General features: G+C 36.1%; 2 protein-coding genes across 5 annotated transcripts in view; one reads left to right on the top strand and one right to left on the bottom strand.

The window, feature by feature from the left end:
• Positions 1-13,085, top strand: part of WDR41 (WD repeat domain 41) — a 69,803-nt gene extending 56,718 nt beyond the window's left edge. Inside the window, exons 9-13 of one of the 3 annotated variants that reach the window (XM_074202148.1) lie at positions 610-794; positions 4,890-5,011; positions 5,675-5,763; positions 6,906-7,039; positions 12,675-13,085. In XM_074202148.1, coding sequence (XP_074058249.1) covers positions 610-794; positions 4,890-5,011; positions 5,675-5,763; positions 6,906-7,039; positions 12,675-12,827 — 683 coding nt within the window. In that variant the 3' untranslated portion in view covers positions 12,828-13,085. The remainder of the gene's footprint in view (positions 1-609; positions 795-4,889; positions 5,012-5,674; positions 5,764-6,905; positions 7,040-12,674) is intronic. The other 2 variants (XM_074202149.1, XM_074202147.1) reach the window with 2 other exon arrangements.
• Positions 13,086-17,004: 3,919 nt separating this feature from the next.
• Positions 17,005-22,842, bottom strand: part of PDE8B (phosphodiesterase 8B) — a 312,928-nt gene continuing 307,090 nt past the window's right edge. For both annotated transcript variants that reach the window (XM_074202145.1, XM_074202146.1), the window contains 2 exons: positions 21,775-21,904; positions 17,005-20,290 (listed from right to left, as the gene is read on the bottom strand). In XM_074202145.1, the coding sequence (XP_074058246.1) occupies positions 20,181-20,290; positions 21,775-21,904 (240 nt within the window). In that variant the 3' untranslated portion in view covers positions 17,005-20,180. The remainder of the gene's footprint in view (positions 20,291-21,774; positions 21,905-22,842) is intronic.

Genomic DNA, 22,842 nt, shown 5'->3' with positions numbered 1-22,842 from the left:
AGTTGATGTTATTATTAATTTGAAATGATGCAAAGGATCCAGGGAATAATGGTGATGGTAAGAATAATGCCTTAATTTTGAACAACTTATTATAGTTCATGTAATTAAACATTGAGAACTAGAAGAGGACTTCAGAGGTCATATATCCCAGCCCCCTCATTTTGCAGATGAAGAAATTCAAGCAAGAAAATTTTGGTATAACCAAACTGGTAGTAAGAATCAAAGGTGGGATATGAACATAGATGCTCTTATGGATTTGAATTTCAGGAATTTGGCTAAGAAAGAGGAGAAAGATATAAGATGATAACCAGAAAGCATTGAAAGATCTAGTGAAGGTTTGTTTCAAGAATAGGGGAGATTTGGTTATGTTTGAAAGTATAATAGAAAGACAGAAGTTGAAGATCAGAGAAGAAGTGGTACAGTTGAGGGGGCATTCTTCTTCGACCTAAACAGGTAGGTATTGAATTTCTCATAAAATGATATTTTGTCATACTGGATAACTAATTTTCTGTGTTTAATCTAGAAAGTGTTTTAGCTGATTCATACATTTTTATAAGAAGCTTACCTTTATTGGTGGTAGCTAATGAGCCATGTCTAAATTCTGCCTAGATTTGAGCTTTGTCACAGGCTCCCACATTGGGGAATTAATTGTCTGGGATGCCTTGGATTGGACAATGCAGGCCTACGAACGCAACTTCTGGGACCCATCTCTACAGCTGGATTCACAGCAAGAAATCAAACTCTGTCAAAAACCAAATGAAATTTCCATTCATCATTTCACATGTGATGAGGAGGTAAAAACCTGCAAAGTAGGCCATAGATCAAAGATTGAATCATCTGATCCACTACCCTGTCTTAGATATTTTTATCCTCATTCTATACATGAAGCATCTGAAGACCAGGGAGTTTTACCATTTGTCCAGCATCACATAACCAGAGTAAAATAGAACATAGATTTTGGCCCTCTTAGCATAGTACAATTTTCACTAAATATAAGCCTACTTCTTAAGTTAACAAGGATCTTGAATTTATATTTTCATTTTTAATTACTTTTTTCCTTTTTTTATTTTTCCTAATATGTGCCCTATTTCCTACAATACCTTATTTTAAAATACAAGGAAGCAAAAGTTTTTATTAAAATTTTATGTCACCATGTTAAAAAAAAACATCCTTTTGCATTTTTACTGTCAATAATCTGAAATTACTGAAAGCAATGACATTGCTTAAGGGGGGAAAAAAAAGCCATCAAACCCTGTGTGATAGATTTACTTGCATTTTTTATGAATCCTCATATTGGCCCTTCCCCCATTAAAATATTACTGAAATAGATCAAGTAAATCCAGAAGGAACTGGGAATTTTGTGCTTTGGAAGGGCTGTGAATCTGACAGCACACTTTAAAATGTTTCTTTGTTCAAAAGTCAGAAATGGCAGACACTGCTCCACTCTTTTGACTTGGTGACCTCATCCTTGAATCAAAGGACTTTTAATTAATTTGTATTATAATCATAGCATTTTCAAGCTTTTATGATTCTCAACTAAAAGAATAAGTTCCATTTGCTTTCTAAATTCATATAAATAGTCAACCAACTTGTGTTTGATACACAGTTTACTTTACTGAATTGTCATTACACTCAAGCTATCACATTTTTTCATGAAAGGGCAGCATTTGGCATGGTATTATCCATCATAAAAGCACTATCCCAAGTGTTACATTTTCATTTTAATCTCATGTTAGGCATTATCCAAAAATGTCCTTACTGAATATTAGCTTGTGTCTTAGAACTTGCTGATTATTTTGGAGATAATAGCACTGGCATGAAGTTAACTTTAAATATTATAATAGCATATTTATTTAATTTTGATTCCTTACTTCCTAGCAAGAAAATTGTTAAATGGCTCTGAATTTAATTTTAAAATCTTATTTTAAATTTTGGTTCTAGTACATTATTTCATGAAGTTGTGGGGCAGCTAGGTGGCGTAGTGGATAGAGCACTGGCACTGGTCAGGAGTACCTGAGTTCAAATGCTGCCTCAGACACTTAATAATTACCTAGCCGTGTGGCCTTGGGCAAGCCATTTAACCCCACTGCCTTGCAAAAAAACCCAAAAAACAAAAAACCTTAAAAAATATTTGAAGTTGCCATTTAGCATTCATTTAAAAAATATTCTAGCCAACATTTGTATGAATAGTAAAATATATTTCCCAGTAAGACAAAATGAAATTGGAAATCTGAGCAGCATCTCTGCCTTCGTCAACTCAGCTCTAAGATTGGGTATCTGAACTCCTTTTGTAACTGCTCCTTTTGGCCCTGAAAGTGATCTTAGGACAAGTCAGAACTGAGTTCTTCCAAGTCATTAAATCCTGTCTAGGATCTATATGTTGTACTTTCTAGTTCCGGGGAAAAGGAAAGTTATTTTAAGGAGATCAGACACTTTTGTAATATTACATATTACAAAAGAGGTAACTAATAGGATTTCTATTTTTATTTTCTTTGTTTTTTCCTTACTTTTCAAAAGAAATGTTTCATTTTGAGATTCATATTGTCTTTTAGTTTAAAAGTTTATTTTTAAATTACCACAACAGAAATTTCCTAGGTACTTTGCCTTATCTTAATTAATTTTATTTCCTTCTAGAGGTATTTTTCTGTGCCATCTTTTCTTTTAATCTTCTAGGCAAATTTTTATATAACGAAGAGTGTTAAATAGTAGGCTAAATGCAAGCCTGCATTTTCTATGTTAACTTGTACAGATAACTTAAGGAAACCTAAGTATCAAGTTTGTAGACTATCAGGGTAGTCATGAGACAGCTGGCAGTTTTGCTAACCATAGTCTGACCAACCACTTCCATTTAAGTAATAATCATATTTGGTGAAATTGTATGAATGTTGGGGTCTATATTAAGGGACTTCTGGCTTTGACTTTTGGAGCAGGGAGAATGGGTAGAGGTTGAGGTACTTGGTGCAGAAGAACTTGGAGAGACTGACCTGCTAACCACCTTGTTAGTCATGGTATTGTTTGTTTTTGATTCAGATATGGACTCAAGATTCCCTAAAATAAGATGAACTCAGATAGCAAGTATGGGTCAGACTCCAGAGATGGCTTCTGTAAAGGTGCTTCTTGTGGGTACTCTTTAGTCAATTTACTATTATGAAAAATGAATGCTTTAATTTTTTTTAAAAATTCTGAACTAGGGGGTAGCTCAGTGGTACAGTGGATAGAACATTAGCCTTGGAATTAGGAGGATCTGAGTTCAAATGCAACCTCACACACTTAATACTTACTTTAGCTGTGTGACCTTGGGCAAATCATTAACCCCATTGCCCTGCAAAAACAAAAAAAAATCTGAATGAAAACTCAAAAAAATAGCATTTCCAGCTGCACAACAAACACAAAAGAGTATTCTATATGAAACCATGAATTTCCATTTCATATTTTTTGCTTTTTTTAAGTTTATAAAAGGCAAGTTTAATAAATTATTAAAATTTATTTCATAAAATTCTTACAGAGGACTAGGATTTTAATACATAAAAATTTAGTGGCCAAAATAAACATTTCTCATTTACATAAAACATTTTTAATTTCTTAAGCAATTCTCTTTAACCTTTCTTGACATCCATTGCTTTACCTGTAAAACAAGAAATCTGGATGAGATGAGCATGTACTGAAAATAGTATTATTCTTATTTGTGAAGATAATTTATTCCTGAAAATTCACTAACAAGATTAACTATATAGCAAGAATATGAATTATATCTAAATTCTATGAGTTAGAGATGAAGGAAAAATTTTTTTTAAAAAAATCTACCAAAAATGAGCCAAGGATTAACAATAAATAAATCTCTATAGTCTGTTGTAATTATTATATACTTTTGCCCTTTTAATAATTTATAATAAATTCTATATAACTTTCAAAATTTTCCTTGCTTCTCTCTTTTAAGGAATTTAAATATTATCTCATTTCAATCAATAAACATTTAAGAACCTATTTTGTGTCAGACCCTGTACTAAGTTCTAGAGATACCAAAAGAGTTTACCCTCAAGGAGATTATAATCTGAAGGGTGAGATAACATTCACAGAAATATAAAAAAAGCAGATTATATCCAGGAAAAATAGAAATTGTTAACACAGGTAAGGCACTAGAATTAAGAGGGTTTGGAAAGACTTGATAAAAGATGAGATTTTAGTTGAGACCTAAAGGAATCCAGGGAGGTCAGTAAGTGAAGATGATGAAGAGGGAGAGCTTTCCATGCCTAAGGGACAGTTAGAGCATTCTATAACCCTGTAAGAGTTACATTTTAAGAGTAAGCCAACTCACCTGAGGTAGAGTGTGAATGATCATACTGCTCCTACCTCCAATTGTGGGTGTACACGGAGACGCTATTCAGGCTCCTCTCCACATTTCCCAATTGCTTATGTATATCTATGTGTATGCCTATTTAATTTATGCACACCTGTGTGATTATATTTAATTTCCCCAGATAGAATATCTTGAGAGAGGGCCTATTTCATTTTTGTCTTTGAATCCATCAGTGGGAGCTTAATAAATATTTGTAAGTACCCCAGGACAGATTTGAACCCTCATCTTCCAGTACTCTATTGATATTCTCTTTTGCTATTTATATTAAAGCCTCCAGTAACCAGTCCTCGCTGTTCTTTCCAATGATAATGTTTTGATATAAGCATAATGATTGGTATTATATCCTAGCATTCTCCATTCTCCTCTTGGAAATCTTTTAAACTTTCCTTAGTATTCTAACATTTTGACTACTCTCTGAAGTCGACAAAAATATGGGTTGAAAGGCCAAGGTTAGGGAAAAGAGAGATAACACTTCTAGTTTTATATCTATTTTTGAAATCTGTGTTTCTTGCACTATTTTTTTTGTGCCTAGTATTTGTTTGCTGCTGTTGGAAGGGGCTTATACGTGTATAACCTTCAAATGAAGCGTGTGATTGCCTTCCAGAAAACTGCACATGACTCCACTATCCTACACATTGCCAAACTTCCAAACAGGTATGACATGTGAAAGAAACACAGGATGCCCAGGGACCAGCGTGATTTTGTGGGGAGCAAATTTCCTTGTTTCCAGGCTTGACAGATTGTATTCTTTTGGCAGTGAAGACTGTCACATCATTTCTTTCTACAAGACCTTTTGAATAATATAATTCAATATACTAGGAGCTTGGTTAAAAATGATTATACAATCTCATTGTATCTCCTAATTTCAGAGAATGAGAAGTTACTAAGCTCTTGGATACTTAAAAAAGATTTTTAGGAGAGGCACCCAAAATATATATTTGTCACATTTCTTGTCCATAATAAAGTCATGCTTGTTTTTTAGCTGTTATATTCAAAGTGGAAGCTTGTGGAGTTTAGGTTATCTAGTGAGTACTCCAAGGCTGTTTTCTTCTGATTTTCCAGTTTATTGGAGAGAGCAAGAGAGAGAGAGAGTGAGTTTGTGTGTGTATCATCTAATGCTGAAACATTTAAAATGTTAGTATGATACTTATTTCTCTTTGGAAATATGTGTTAAGTGATTTTTTTTCAAAGTATCCACTCAGAAGTGAACAGGAACATCACCAGAGATACTGCTGACATTTCTTTATAAGGACTCTCTGCCCTGCATTGAATTGCCCCAGTGGTGCTCCGACTATCATGGACTCTTTGTTCTGACAGGCAGTTAATCTCTTGTTCAGAAGATGGCAGTGTTCGCATTTGGGAGTTACGGGAGAAACAGCAGCTGACAGCTGAACCTGTGCCAACAGGTCTGTGCTTCTCCAAAGAGGAAGGTTTTTTACCATTTCTTTTTAAAATATGAAACAGAAAAATGAAGTAGTTTGTTAGTAACCATATGAAGCTAAAATAAGTAAGCTGTACTCAAAATACATTTTAAAAGAAGAAATAAATATATTGGTTGCAGTTGAAGCTGTTACCTTCAAAGTAGTAGTTGAAAAATCTTTTGATTTCTAACTTAATGTTTCTTTATATAGTAACTACTTCATTGTGTTTATCCTACCTAATGCAAATCAACCAGAATTTCCCTGTGTTGTGCGAGCAAACTTTACTTTCTGAAAGTCAGGGCCAATAATGATTAGTCACTTTAGTACATGTAATTCTAATTGGTATATATATATGTATACACACACACACACATACATATATGTATATATATATACATATATGTATATTTTGCTTTTGGATGTTAAATCCAAAATATTCCTTAACTGCCCCCCCTCATTTATGAATCCAATTATTATTTATTTTAGTATCTTTTTAAATTGCACTTGATGAAGGCTCAAATGCTACTGGCTAATAGGCTCTCCAACAGGCCCTCATGTTTCCGATGTGAAAACAAAAGCCTGGGAGGATTTGAACATTTCAGTGATTGATCTGAAAAATGGTTGATAAAGGAATTGGAAGCTTCTCTGTCCTTGCAGTTTTTGCTGGGTAATTGGTTTACTCTACAGATCTTTTTCTGAGTTTGGTTTATACATAATATGAATGTGACCTCTTTATTCAAGTTAGTTTTTCTCCAATTTTGTGGCCAATCATAGATTTCTTGAAGGTTATAGAAAATGTCTCTGATATAAACCCAGTGCCTAAATGACCTTCCCTTCACCTTTTGTCTATAATTGGTATACAGCCAATTTTTGATTATTTGATTGATTATCTAATCTATGGATTGTTCTCCCGGTCTTTTCTTTCTTTCCTCTCTCCTTCTCTTTTCCATTGCCACGAGGGGGCGTATTGAGGGCAGCAAACAAGACAGCTAACTGGTTTAAAAACAATGAGCATTGTTGTAGTTACATTTTTTGTTATTCCCATCTCATGTTACTACAGACTTATGTATGCATTGCCAGTTACAAAGATTCTGCTGGCAGGCTATAATGATTTTCTGTCTTTCTAGGATTTTTCAACATGTGGGGATTTGGAAGGGTGAACAAACCATCAAACCAAGCCATTAAAAAGCCACAAGAAAATGGCACTATGTGTTCCTTGGAACTTATTGGTGATTTAATTGGACACTCATCTTCTGTAGAGGTATGCTTGTTGTTGGTAAGAAAGGGAAGAAGAAATAGAGAGGCCTTAGTGGTAAAGTTAATGCTCATCTGTAGAGTGAGAAAGTTGGATTAAATGACCCAAAGTCTCTTTCTGTTCTAAATCTTTGATCCTATGATCTGATATACAGTTCTTGCTTTTCTCTTTTATCTGTTTTTATACTGTCCAGTAAAGATCCCTGTTTCATTTTCCCTCAGCCTTTGGCTACTCATCTGAAGACTTTGAACAACATCCAAAGTACTAGGTTAGCAGTGTGTGCACAGTCAGTATTTGACCTTCAAGTAATCCAGTTCAAAATTCAGACTTTAGAAATGCAGTTGTGTCTATATGGGATGCCTTTTTATTCTGCTTTTGCCTTTGTTTGTATTCCCAGGGTTTAATTTGTGGGGGGGGGCTTAGTAAATGCTTTTTGGCTGATCCACTCACTGAATGAAGACTAGTTGTATTGTGCCAGATATTAAGACAAAGCTAATGGAGTTGGAAGAGGGAGCTAGAACCTACAATGCTAGTGTTTGGAACAAAGGAACTTTCTTATGATCTTCTTCAATTTGCAATAACTTTTCAGCTCCTAAATTGAATAGGAACCATTTAGATCATATTTTGAATGATGAGAGTATCAGGGATAGAAAGGACTTTAGAAATTCTAGTCTAATCTCTTCATTTTTCCAAATGAGGAAACTGGCCCTGAGGGGTTTACAATGACAAGCATACAAGCAGCAGAGCTTGAATTCAAACCCATGTCTTCCGATCCCATTGCTTTTTCCACTAACTACACTTTCCAAACTTATTGTTTATCTTGTATCTTGGTTGTAATTATTTATATTTGTGAAAATATTGACAGAGAAATATATCACAAAATTCCCATTTTAGGAAATTCAAATAAGATAATTTACCATTTCAGTAATTAAATATATTTGAGACCCTAATCATGCCTTCTAATCTTGTGTGATCCTTGCTCTATGTGTTCTAGCTAGCTAGGCAGCTAAGGTGGCACAGTGGATAGAGCACTGGCTTTGGAGTTAAGATAACTGAGTTCGAATCCAGCCTCAGACATTTGACACTATCTAGCTATGTGACCCTGGGCAAATCACTTAATCTTGATTGCCTGGTATCCAGGACCATCTCCAGTTATCTTAATTCATATCTGACTACTAAACCCTGATGGCTTCAGAGAAGAAAGTGAGGCTGGTGACTTAGCACAACATACCCCTCACTCAAATCCAATTCATGTGCCTGTCATGGCATCACCTCCCTAATATCTCAGACTTTTTCTAAAATAAAGGACACACATCAACCCTCCCCCTTATAAATTGCCCTTCAAAAAGAGCAGTGTCCTAGAGTCCTTCCTCTGGGTTTTTTTAAACATCATTTCTCCCCTTTGATCTCCTTTACCCAGCATAACTGAAAGAGCATAATAAACTCTATATGCTTGTTGACTGACCAATAGCAATCTGACTCTTAGGCTGTCCCCTCCATTTATTGACCCTTGTTTTTGCTATATAACTAGTTCACCTCCTTTTATAATTGTATACTTCTGATGATATCTTTTAAACTACTTTTTTTGAATTCATGTTATCAGTGCTACAGTCAACTTATGCCTACCATGAATTTTTTCTTTTGCTTTTTAGGGCCTGGGCCCTCTTCTCTATCCCCTCCAACTTATTTCACTTGGTTCTCATTCACTACATGAATTCAATTACCATTTATCTATCCTGATGATTCACAGACCTTCTTGTCTAGCTCTGAGCTCTCTGCTGACCTACAAATCACATCTCTAGATGCTTAGACATCTCAAACTGGATGTTCTATAGACATCTAAAACTCAGCATATACAAATACAAAACCATAATTTTACTCCCAGAAACTCCTCTCTTTTGCACTTCCCTTGTACATCTTTCCAGTTACCCTGGTTAGAAACCTAGCAACCTATGTGTCATCCTCCATTCCTCACTAGCTCTCACCATTTGTATCCAAACTATTGCCAAGGTCTATTGATCTCACCTTTATAATATCTCAAATACTTTTCTTTTTCTTCTGATACTGCCACCTTCTTGGTGCAGGCCCCCACCTGCAGTAGCCTGTGGCGGAATCTGCCTGCCTTAAGTCCCCCTCCATTCAACCCCAAAGAAAGATTTCTAAAGAACATGCCTGATCATGTCCACCACCCCCTTCATGACCTGCCCCTCTTCTTCCCTGAGCCACCCTTGCAGTCATCTTTCACCAGGACTCTACCACTGATTCTTGCCTCCCAAATTTTCCCTCTACCTAGAGTGCTCTCCTCCTTCGGCTCTGCCTCCCGACTTTCCCAGTCTTCCTCACAGCCTTCTATATATACATATCTATCTATCTATCTATCTATCTATCTATCTATCTATCTATCTATCTATCTATCTATCATCTATCTATCATCTATCTGTCTATCTATCTATCATCTATCTATCTATATTGTTTGCGTGTTGTTTCCTCCATTCAATTGCGAGCTCCTCAAGGGAGGGACTCTCCTTTTCTTTGTTTCCCTCAACCTTGGCATGGTGACTGATATGGGGCATGTATTTAAGAACTTCCTGTGAACAGCCTGGCTACGTTCGGATACCTGCAGTTCTGCTTCTTCCATGATGAACTACCATGTTGCATTTCTGGAAGAACATTAGTGTTAAAAGTTGGATTTTTGCTTCAAGGAGCAGTTTGGGATCTTTGAAAGTGTTGTGGACAGTTTCTAAAGACAATTCACCTTTTTTTTTCCTCCTTCAATTCTATTTCTGGCATGTTGTCCATATGAAATGCCTCTCCAAGACACATGGACTGATGGACCAAATGATAGTATTCATTGCATTGGTGCCAGAATATCTTAGTTCAAACAAAGAGTCATGAACATTGACAAAAGGGGTGTTAGTGCAGCATTAATTATTGGGTTTGATCCTTTATCCCCCTTTGTCAGACTTGGCAAGGAACAGCTCACATCCTGAAGGTGTATTAACTTTCATGATGCTAGTTAATCTATCATCATTATCAACAAAGGCTTGACAGAACATCTCCTGTGTGTAAGACATATTCTATACTAGGGACACAGAAAGGCATAAAATAGGACCTTTACACCAGAGAACTCACAATCTAGGTGAGAAGACAGGATATTAGAAAGATTGATATAAAATATATATGCTGTGTCAAATAAGTGGCACAGACAAAAGTACTAGATGATTTTAGAACAGGAAGGTGATTGTGAATGGGAGTAACCAGGAAGAGTATGAGAACTAGAGCACTATAGAGCTCATCTAGTGTAATCCTGTTATTGGGATAGGATTAGGTGTCAGGTCCTGGAGTCAGGATTACCAGAGTTCAGATCTGGCCTTACTAGCAGTGTGACCTTAGGCAGATCCCTCAGTTTCCTCATCTGTAAAATGAGCTAGAGAAGGAAATGGTGACTCATTCCAATATTTTTGCCAAGAAGACCAAATGGAAGCAATGATCAACAACAACAAAAATCCTGTCATTTATAGATGGGGACCTGATGCCCAGAGGATATAGTTATTTGCCAAAAGTCACAGAGCTCACTAAATTGAGAAGAGCAAGAGATGGTAGGGGCATCAGAGGACATATAGTCCTTTTCCCTCACTTTACAGATGAGGAAACTGAGGCACAGATAGGTAGAATAACTTGCTTAGGTCATACAAGGTAATTAGGGACAGAAATGAGATTTGAACACACATCTTTTGTCTAATTGTAAGCATGGATTGGGGATGGATCCTCTTTAGATATGAAGTCAGCAGGAGTCAGTCAAAAGTTTCTGTTTGACTTATAAAGACCTTCACTGCCTGACTTGGCCTTCTTCTCTAGTCATCTCAGACTCCACTCTCCCCTGGTCACTCTTCAGTCCAGTCACACTGACCAGCTGCTTGCCCTTCCTTACACACACTCTCGTCTTGGTGCTTTTGTACTAGCTTTTCCCCATGCCTCCCTCATCACCTCCAGCTCTTCACTGTCTCTAAGATTCTGCTCCATTTCCTTCTTTTGTCAGCAGCCTTTCCAGGTCCTCTTCACTTTCTCTTCTCCTCACTCCTCCTAGTATCTTCCCTTTGAGATTGCTTTTCCCCTTTCTACTGTATGTCTCTTGTGTGTACTTAGTTGCCTTCCCCATTGAAATCAACTCCTGGATCATGCTTTTGCCTTACTTTGTATCTCTAGTACGTAGCAGAGTGCTTGGCTTATAGAAAGCACCAAATAACTACTTGTTGCCTGGCTGATTTCCTGACACAGGAAGGGTCCAGGGAAGAGAATTGGTTCTGGAATCAGAGTCAGCTCAGCCCTCCATTAACCATATGAGTTTGGGCAAATCACTCACTTCTCCAAGCTTTCCTTTCCTCCTTTTAAAGAGGTCTGATAAGAGAAGCCTATTATAAGATTAGGCTTATAGAGAGTTTGATATGAACAAAAGGTATTATTCCATGTCTAGGATTTGTGCTCTTCCTCCAAGACCTCAGGATCTAAATGATTTCATTTACAATTAGCTTCTTGTATTTGGAATTCATGATTACATGGGCAAAGGCTGGTCTCAAGGGTGGTTAAAGATATGGAACACAGCAGTTTCTGGAGAACTGAAAATGAGCATTGCCCAGAAGGCAATGGTGAGATGGAAGGCTTTCATAGTGGGTATGAGTGAGGCTGAAATATAACAAAGAACCAGAATAAAAGATGCTTCTGGGGAAATGTGCGATAGAAAAGTTACTTCCCCACTCATCTCCTCATATTGTTAGGAGAAAGTGAAGAATGTCTTTGGCATGTTGGGTTGACCTCCCCTATAGTGAACTGATTGAAATTTCCAGTTGAGGGTCCCTTATCATGGATGGGCAGGTAGACAGGAATGTTTTGCATTCTGCATTTTTGTAGGAAACATTCAAATTAATGCAGCCGCTGATCCACTGGAGTGAGTGTTTCTTATTAAATAATGACAACAGACTTGTAGAGGTAGCTTTTATTCATTTAAGAGAACAGACTTTTCAAGCAGTTTAGCAGCAGCCATTTGTACAAAAACAATGGGTTAATCACAAGTGATCCTTATCTAGTCATTAAAGCAAATCTAGTTAGACCTCTGTTTGGCAATACATTTTTTTTAACAACTTGTGAAGAATTAAAAGATGATCAGATACTAAAACCATAGTGAACACAGTCTAATCTTTTATATCAGAAAAGCTTTCAGAATCTTGCAGTAGCTAAAGTTCATAATTATGAACATCAAATGTCACTGAAATATAAATGTCTTTAGAGTCCCAGTTAATAGAGAAGATATGGTGATAGAGAGGAATGTGCATTGTCCACATGTAAAAATGAAAATAATGCTTAAAAATGAAGCTGACTTCTTTCATATCCAAAGTGATGGATGACCCTTAAAGATGAGAAATACATTCTTTTAAAAATATTTATGATAAATAGAAGGCTATCTTTCTCCTTTTAACCTCTTTTCCCTGGAAGCTCCATGAAGGCAGGCACTGTGAATTTTCTAAACTTTGTATTTTCCCTAGCACTTAGTACACAGTATGTGCTTAATAAAAATGTATGTTGAGTGAAATTCTCCTTCCCTAGTATCATATGCAATAATTGGTGATTTTCGTTTTCATTACAGATGTTCTTATACTTTGAAGACCATGGACTAGTGACATGCTCTGCTGATCACCTCATTATTTTATGGAAAAATGGAGAGCGAGAGTCAGCATTACGCAGTTTAAGATTATTTCAGAAATTAGAGGATGATGGTGATTTGAACCTCAGTATCTAGTTTTGCTGTATAAGGCATTCATGTGTATGAATCCTGAATATCAAATATAGGTTAAGAAGAATTTTAAGAGATATCTGGAAAATTGTTAATATATTCATCTTTTACAAAATTTTAAAATTTTTTTCCCCAAACTGGTGCATAAAGCTCTGTTTTTGTTGCACAATCTGTATTCTCTGAACCCATAAAGAGTGAATATATATGTATACAGAGAGAGAGAGAGAGAGAGAGAGAGTGTGTGTGTGTGTGTGTGTGTGTGTGTGTGTGTGTTAGGTGAGGGGTTGGGGGGAGGTGGGAGGTGGAGAGAGGGATACCTTGGGATACCCAGAGAGAGAGAGAAAAGGAGAATGTTTTCCTATCCTCCTGAGAGGTGGATGTAGTCCTCCTGCAACTCTGTTGTGATCACACTGGAATCACTAAAGAGGCTTTTCTGAATTTAAAAAAACTGAATTCCTTAGATGAATTTCACAAACCTAAAATTGTAGGAAAACATCCACCCACAAGAGTACATGGATTTAAATTTAAAGAGTAATGGATTGAATTAAACTCTTCTGAACTTCTTTGTATAATTTATCCCTGCTGAAATTTCCTTTCATTACAGGGACAGGAGATGAAAAGGGAATAACTAGCATATTTCTTTGTATCTTTTTAACCATTTAGGGAAGTTGAAAACCAATGTGGTCTAGTGGGACAAGCACTGGCTTTAGAGACAGGAGATCTGGATCCTGCTCCTGCCTTAGACACTTCCTGTTACCTTAAACTGGGGATAGAGAACAGTACTTATACTACCCATCTTACAGGGGTTTTATGAAGTAAGTGCTTTGTAAACTAAGTACTGTTCACATGACTTTTTGTCACTATTCTTCTAAAATTTGAAGGTGAAATAGCCCTAAAAAAGGAATGTTTATTTTTTTAACTATTAATCCATAGGATCATAAGATTTAGAACTGGAAGGGACCTTAGAGATCATCTAATCTGCTCTTTATAAAAAATATTATTTCTTATGAAAAGAAAAAGAAAAGAAATTAACATATTGTAAATTTTTATTTTTCGACTTATAAACTATTTTGTGGGAGTGATCTTTTAGAGCAAAAATAATCTTGCCATCCAAAACATGTCCAGCTTTCCTCTATAGATTGGCATTTTTCTTATTGTTGCTCACATGTGTCTAACTCTTTGTGACCCTGTATGGGATTTTCTTGGCAAAGATACCAGAGAGGTTTGCCACTTCCTTCTCCAGTGGATTAAGGCAAATAGGGTTAAGTGATTTGCCCAGGGTCACATAACTTGTAAGTGTCGAAGGTCAGACTTGTATTCAAGTCTTCCTGACTCCAAGCTTGACATTCTATCCACTGTGCTGTCTAAGCTGCCCCCAAGGTTTGCCCTTTACAAGAATATAAACTAGCAGGCACTGACTGGACTTGGAGTTAGAGAACCTGATTTCTTATTCCTGTTCTTGCTTTTTATTGTCCATGAGACCTTGGGGGGGGCAGACGGAATCTTTTTGGGACTTTATTTCCTCATCTGTAAATTGAAGGACACTGATGAGTTGGATATTGTAGTCCCTGCCAGAATCTAGAATCCTGTGGATTTGTCTTTAGGGAATTTAATATATATTAATAATTTTTTTCTTTTAGTTTTTGCAAGGTAATGGGGTTAAGTGGCTTGCCCAAGGCCACACAGCTAAGTAATTATTAAGTGTCTGAGGCTGGATTTGTCAGGTACTCCTGACTCCAGGGCCAGTGCTCTATCCACTGTGCCACCTAGGCTCCCCTGTATTGATAATTTTTAAATGACAACTTGGTGAATTTGAAAGCCCGATGTTGAACCTTGGGATACCCAGAGATTTGGTCTACCTTTGTCAGACACAGTGATTTTAGCTTGAGATCATTCTGACAGGCTTTTGTAATTTGAGTTTCTTCTTTCAGACTTGAATTATTAAGCTGGAGTGGAATTGGGCTTTGTAGACCTGGAAGAGATCTTAGAGATCACTTTCAGCTGTTGACAGATTCTGCTGGCTCAGAAGGGTTGGGAGAAACCAGGGGACTCTGCCTTACATCTCAGCATATTGTCTCTAAGTTCATCAGTACTCTGTTAGGGCTATCTTGAATGTGTTATGTGCATTTGAAACTTAAAAAAAATATTGGAGCATAGAAGTTTTGTTTTTCCTTTTGACAACTGGGTTTGAATATTTAAATTAAATTCTATTTTCTTCAGTCTCTAAAATCCAAATGAACATGAAACCAATTGGGATTCTGTGTGTAGGTTTGTGTTTTTTTCTTACTCAATTCCATTGAATTTAACCCAAAGCATTATTCTAAAGAGTTCATTTTAACCTGAATTGAAATTGAGCTGAAAAAAATTTCTCATGCTATTTCCTAGTGTGAACTGACATAAACTGTTACTGACTTGATTGGTACTGGAACAGCAGCTGCCCCCCCCCCCCCCAGATGTTTTAGGACAGAAAGCTGAATTGGTAAGAAGCATAGCTATTTGAGGCAAGGGAATTACTGCTGATCGCTCAAGATTCAACTAACTAGTCATTAATGAATGAAGGACAGAGGCTCCCATTATTCATTTTAACATGACTCAGAAATGAATATTGAAAAAAGGCTTCATTTATTCAATGATTACTAATATTTAATAATATTGTCATCATATATTTTAGTCTAATTGCCATGGCATTAGATTACCTCTTATCCCTAATAAATTTTTTCTGAACTAGGAGTGAGGGAGGGAACTTGGAGTCCACACATTTAAAAAGCTGGATAAGATTAACTTTTAAATTATTTTAAAGTAAGATTAAATGACTGAGGGAAAATGTTTTAATAAAGGTAATTCAATAATATACATCTCACTATTTGCATTAATCTCTTTTCTCAAAGGGTATTTTTCTGCCAATTTATACATTATTTCTTTATCTGGAAGTAAGAAACCTATATTCAGATCTTTAACTGAACTCTTCAAATGATTTTTCCTTTTGTTTGAATCAGTTTTTAGCTTTGATAATTACCAGAATAGTTATCTTAAATAGTTACCTATAATTTTAGGTTTGGAAGGAGCCCTTCAACAACTTCAGCTTCCAGATTAGAAATATGAGCCTGGAAGATACCATAGCTAGTATTTGGCAAAGATGATGTCAGTTTTGGTTTTACTCAGAATCCTAACATAGGTAAAGATTAGCTCCCTTCAGCATTAATGAATGACTAATTATTTATAAACAGAACTTTCAGCAGAACTCTGGAGGGAAAAGGCAGAATTGAACCTTAGGAAGGATGTACTCTAATCAGTGAGGCTCACATTTCATTTCAGACTTGACTACTTGGTGATACTCTGCCTGGACTTGGTCACTCTTTCTCTGGATCTTTCTGAAACAAATGCTTTCATAGTGCTTACAAGCAGACTTATTTTTTTAGGTGGAGGGGATGGGGATGGGGCTAGAAGGGTCAGGGTTCCTGTTAAGAGATGACAATTATCCCTTAAAGATAATGATTTAGGAGAAAATGATTCGAGCACTACTTGCTGCAGGGAACCATCTCAAGGTTACTTTATTTTTTGCCAGTGTAAAATGTAAACTCTTTGAGGGAAGGGACTATTTCCGTGTTGTCTTTTTGTTTCCAATGCTTAAAATAATATAGGTATAATATAGTAATGTTCTCTGAATTGAATTATAGAATCATCTTTAAGGGTTCTAAAAAGAATTATCTGGGAAGGGCTTAGCTAAAAGCAGAAGTCACTAGATAAATTCTCAAGGACCCTTTCGACTCTTTGAGTTTTCAAAATACAAATTATCTACCCTTTACTGACTAGATTTTATTTAATAAATTCTGAATAATTCCATGAATGAAAGGCAGTTTCTTCAGTGCTATCAGGTATTCTCCCTAAATTACACAGGAATTAATGGATAAATCACTGCTCCTATTTGCTAATTTTGTATTTCCAGAATATATACTCTATAGATATACTTATAACTGGTCAAACATAAACTTTCTCTTTAAAAAATTCTATGGCTGAACAATTTAAATTGCTGGTAGAAAACATGAATGTATGATAGAAGATTACCCAAAGTGAAATAAGAGAGCCCAAATGCTGAGTTTGGGAAGCAATAGTACCCTAAATTTGTATATATATGTATGTGTGTGTATATATATATATATATATATATATATACACACACACACACATATATATATGTATATTATATATACATATATATATATATAATATACATATATATCTATCCTTTGCAATGAATCTTATCCTCTGGTACATTATCTTTTAAGGTTTCAATGAAATAGTAGATTTTTAGACCTGACAGATTGATAGCTTGGCTTGGCTTATGAACAGGATCACAGATCATTAATTGAGCTAGTTCTACATTAATTTCCAGGAGGTGGAATTTTTTTAAGTATAGTAGGATGGGAGGGAAGCACTAATATCATAGGAACTGAACAGTTTACAGTGGATGAATTGTATATTCTGACAGGGGATATGATTCTGGCTTCTCAATTACATGTGTTCAAAACTGAGCTTTTTAACTTTGACAATCAAAGTATTGCCAACAATTGTGGATGTTCCATATGTATTTTCTTCTGTGGTCTCCTGAGAGTACTTTATATTCACAATATGATAGTTGTCACAGTAGTGGAACCAGTACGCAGTGACATATCTTATCAATCTTGTCTTGATAAAATACAGAGCCTCTGGAAATATCTCTGTAACAGAATTAAACCCTTTGGCTACAAGGGTACCTACTCTTCACCTCTATTTACCTCCCTTCAGCAGGCTGAGGTCTGACTGGATGGAGAGGCAGGGCTTTTTCTGTGCCTGGAAGGCAAACACTGAAGCAAGTAAATTGTAGTCTTAGATATTAAGATACAGAAAGGACTTCTCCTAAAACATAGAGTGTGTTATGTGGTTCAGGCTAAATAGAACTGGAAGGGAAACATCCTCTTATTAATATTTAGAGCATGTAGGTTTTCTCAAAAAAGTAGAGAGCCTCACATTCCCTAAATTCTCCTGGAACCTTTGAAGCCTCACATAATGTTAGGAAGGTATTCAGTAGAAGAGGGCAGTGAGTTACTCACTTTTTAAAATCAACTATAAGGACCTCAATCTTACAATTCTATTTGACATACACATAGTTCAGAATCACATGCTTTGGTTAAATTGGCTCCATGGAACATTGAGCTCAGAGCTTAGCAACTCATCAGAAATCTGCAGATTATACTGGTAGATAAAGAGCAAATCCATGTTTGAGCTTTATTACCTGCCTGTCTTAAAGCATTTAACATTCCCACATTAATTCTGTAGTTGATATGAAATCAATTTGACATAACACTGAGTTAAATGAAATGTTTCATATAGAAAATGTCAGTTTCCTGATAAATGATCCTGAGAGTGAGATGGTTAGAAAAGATTGTTCTTGCCTTGTATAAGCTGCTGAATTCTATCCTACCTTGTCATAACTAGTTCCTGAAAATGGAACTCTGGCTTTGGAACAAGTTTGGACCAGGTTTTCAAAATGCCATCCCTGTCAAATAAAAAAACACACTAAAGCCAAAGTCTTGATACTAGGAAAAATTTAGGCCAAACAGATCAAATTAAGACAACCATAGGGAAATGGGGCTCAGCTGTAGGAAAAGCCATTACAAATACTTCACAAAAAACAACTTCATCAAATATACACAATGCAGCTGTATGATACAGAGCAGAAGGCGGTAGCTGCTGCTTCCACAAAGATGCTATTACAATTTTAACAAAAATAGAGCTTAGGTGCATTTCTTTGCATGGAAATTTCATGAATGCTTCCATTTGTTAGTACAAAACATAGAAAAACATTGGCACAGTATGTAGATCAGTTCGCAGCAAAACGACAGTCATCTTTTTTTTTTTTATCTGACTACCAAAACAAGCCCTTTTTCTTTTACTGACTATGCTTTCCTTTGCCATACAAATATGAGCTGGTCCAGGTCCTTTTGCATTTGCAAATTTTATGGTTTGAAAAAGCAGCTCCCCCATCAGTCGCATTCAGTCACAACTTAGACCTCTCAGAAATGCAGCATGGAGTGAGCAGCCTTTGAAAGAAAAAAAAAACAAATACACCATTTGCTGGGTTGCTAGTATTTATATACATGTCGAGGAGTTGATTGGGAAAAGGGAAAGAGGAGTCCAAAATCTGAATTTATGTTAAGCACAGAAAGTTGTGAGAAACGAAATGTATAAAAATATGCATTTGTGCTTTAGAAGCTTCTTAGCATACAATTCATATTTTAAAAGGGTAATGACACCCTGCAATATGCTTGGTTTCTAACATATTTACATATCTTGTAACTTTTTTTTTTACATCATAAAAGCAAAGAGCACTGTCCAATAGGCAAGTAGGTGGGCAAAAAGAAGAGTCACATATAGCATACAGCAGAGCACACTGCGGACTTGGACCCAGAAAATGTAGATCAATTTAATAAAATCTTTAAACAGCAACTGTATACAAACTTTTTTTTTAAAAAGTTCTTGAACAGATATTTAGATTTAATGGCTTTTGTATAATAACGTGCAGTGTTGTGTTTCATTGCTGCTTCCATAAGGTGGAAATATATGAAGTTCATAAATCCCCAAAAGCAAGACATCTTCTCCCTCCCCCAATTATGGATGGCTTTTATTAGAATCCCTTTTATAGGAAAGAGAACCATATGATTTCCTGATACTGTTGGATGTAGCTATCATTAGACCAAAACTTTTGATTGAGCTTATATTTATTCTGGCCAGGGGAACCCCAAGCAAGAAAACTATCAAACTGACAGGGTTCTCCCAAGATCATTGGACCCAGCTTGTTTGGTTCATTTTATACTGGATCTTCTTAGAAGTGACCATCCTCTAGGGAAGCTTAACATAATGTTTATTGACATGAATACTCAAGGATTAATCAAGTCATATGGTGGCATTTACTCTTTTCTCAAGAACAAGATGGGGAGGGTTCGCTAACTCATATTTGCTCATCATCCAGGTGAACAGAATACGTAAAATAGCCATTTGCTTCCTTGTTACAAGGTCTGACAAGGGCACAGACAAATGGGGTAACCAACAACAGTGGAAATGACCTTGTAAAGTATCTGCCCTGCCTCAAAATGATTGTTCAATAGAACATTTATTCATCTGGGTGGTAGATACATAACTTTCCAGGAATAAAATACTGGGAAATATGGGCAATTTTGGAGGAAGTATTAACTATTAAGTCCTTAATCTACAGCTGTTAGCCTCACTTTAAAGGGAAATACACATGTCCCTCTTCTCCATTCTAAGTGATTCACAGTGTAGCTTGTAGATTAAGAGGTCTCGTTTTGTGGCCTTTCCTTTTTAGCTGTCAGATGGAAGCCTCAGGCTCTTGCATTTTAACTCATCCAGCATTTTCCAGTGTTTGTAGTTATCAGCCAAATGTTGCATCAGAGCTGGGAGATGTGCAAATGCTGTAGGGATAAACAAAAATCAAAAGAAACCTGTTGTATTAAGTTGAGCTGGGGGAGGGGGTTGGGGAGAAGCATTTACAGGGCCATGCTATCTCTTTAGGCCCTAGAGTCAATTCACTAGACTTTATTTTGCTCATTCTTGGGAACTGAAGTGCACATGCTTAAAACAATCTGGTTACAAGATAAGAACAAAATATCCCTTGATCATAAGTAGTATCTGGTAGTAAGAGGATGGTAATCCATCATGTTCTTTTTATCTGAGGGTTCCAATTGAAACTAGAGAAAGAAGGTGAATAGAGACTGAGCAATGTTGCTGCTGCTGCCTAGATCAGAACTATCTAATTCTTGCTCCTTGAGAGAAAATACTCTTTTAGACAACTTAGGATGAGCTTTTCATATTTTAAATGTGAAAAACAGATCCTTCAATACAGATTCCTAAAGTAATGAGCAAAGTCACATATTCATTTACACCCACGACCATAATTAAGAAATGTTGCTTGACACTTTACCAACCAGATCTAGAACTAGCATTTCTTCTTTTTTGAAAGAGCTTATTTTTGAGTTTTACAATTTTTCCCCTAATCTTGCTGAAACTAGCATTTCTAATGACTAATACTAAGCTCTAGAAACATGAAAAATTGCTGCAATGACAACACAACAGAAATAATTTCTGATAGATTATTTTTAGACTCTGGGAACCTAAAAGCATCTTTTGCACTTGGGTTCCATTGTAGGTGTGACATTTTAATCTTGATGTCTCTCAGTTATTAAAGGCTCAAAATCTTTTGAGTCATTTTTTGACTTATCCATCAATCTCACATCTTATCAATCACCAGATTCTGTTGATTCTTCCTCTTGGATATTTCCATTTTTTCCTTTTCTGACTTCATAAGCTAAATTTTGTGCTATTGCCTCTACTTCTTTATCTCTCTCATTGTCTCTCTTTGAAGGAACTCCCTCCACCTTTTCCTGTCTTATTTTACTCTACATCCTCCTCATATCCTCATCCTTCATGGTCAAACTCAAATTTCACCACCTCGAAGAAGCCTTCTCAGATGCTCTCTTCTCTAAGTGATCTATCCCTCTGATTTCTCAAAGTTTTTTGCTTGTACTTTTCATAGTACTTTGTGTTACATTCTCTATTATACATTTTGGATAATATTCCATAGTATAAACCTTTAATTATCTTCCTTCATAGACAAAAAACTACCTTGTCTGATCTCCCACAATTTCTCAATATCTTTCTCTGTATATATATACACACACACACACACATATATATATATATATATATATATACACACATACATATGTGTATGTGTGTGTATAAATATGTGCTCAGTAAATTTTTGTTGAATGACTAATTGAGCCAGGTTCCTTGTGTTCTTGTGCTATTTTAGTTCTTTTCAGCTAACAGTTCTTTTCTGATTAATTTAAATCTCAGTCTAATCAGGTGTTTCTTGAAGGGAAAAAAAATTTCTTACCATCCCAAGCATCAAACATATCTGTTATGAAATAGTCAATGAAGGAGATCTGGGACTTTGGGATGCTACAAGTATTTCGATCAAATACTGGCATCACCACTGGTAGCCCTTGTCTCTTCTCTTCATCTGTCTACAAAATAAATAAATAAATATTAGTTTTGTGGTCTTGCTATTTTCTGGATTCCATTTCAGAAGCTTATACCGTCCTTTCCCATTGCAGAAGGTCCATATGGAGACTTGACTTCTCAGATACATTCTATGAGTGTTCCCAAGGCCTGCTCAAGCTTTGTAAACACCCTTTTCTATTCCAGTTGGTTCAAGCATACCTTCTTTCCTCATTCCCTGAGCTTCTCAAAACTTACCACTTCTATGTGACTTTCTTTACAACATGGAAAGAAATTGACAAAGTCTTGCATAACCACAAAATGTACCCTAAAAAACTGAACAACATGGAAAGAGAATGACAAGGTCTCAGATGGCCACAAAATGAACCCTAAAGCAAATGCAGCAGAATTTCTTCTTACTTCTTTTGCTAAAAGACCAATATGCTCCCCTGCCCCTACCCTTACAGACTTATTGTTAGATTAGTATTTACCATAGTGACTAGTATGAGGAAGGTATTAAATAAATCCTAAGTGACTGACCATGACCTATCAAATTGGATAGGAAACCATTTTCTAAAAAGTTTAGCAACTTCTAGAATAAGCCAATTTTAGCTGATATTTTAAGGGATTTTTATTTTCTCCCAGAGATTCTTTTTTTTTTAGTTTTTGCAAGGCAATGGGGTTAAGTGACTTGCCCAAGGTCACACAGCTAGGTAATTATTATGTGTCTGAGACCCGATTGAACACAGATCCTCTGACTCCAGGGCCAGTGCCCTATCCACTGTGCCACCTAGCTACCCCTCTCCCAGAGATTCTTAAAAAAAATTTATGGCACTGGGGTTAAGTGACTTACTCAAGGTCACACAGCTAGGTAATTAAGTGTCTGAGGCTGGATTTGAACTCATGTTGTCCTGACTTAAGGGCCAATGCTCTATACACTGCACCACCTAGTTGCCCCATCTAC

Source organism: Macrotis lagotis, chromosome X (genome assembly GCF_037893015.1).
Source record: "Macrotis lagotis isolate mMagLag1 chromosome X, bilby.v1.9.chrom.fasta, whole genome shotgun sequence".
In the NCBI taxonomy this organism is placed as follows: domain Eukaryota; kingdom Metazoa; phylum Chordata; class Mammalia; order Peramelemorphia; family Peramelidae; genus Macrotis; species Macrotis lagotis.
This window is presented reverse-complemented; position numbering and strand designations above follow the sequence as displayed.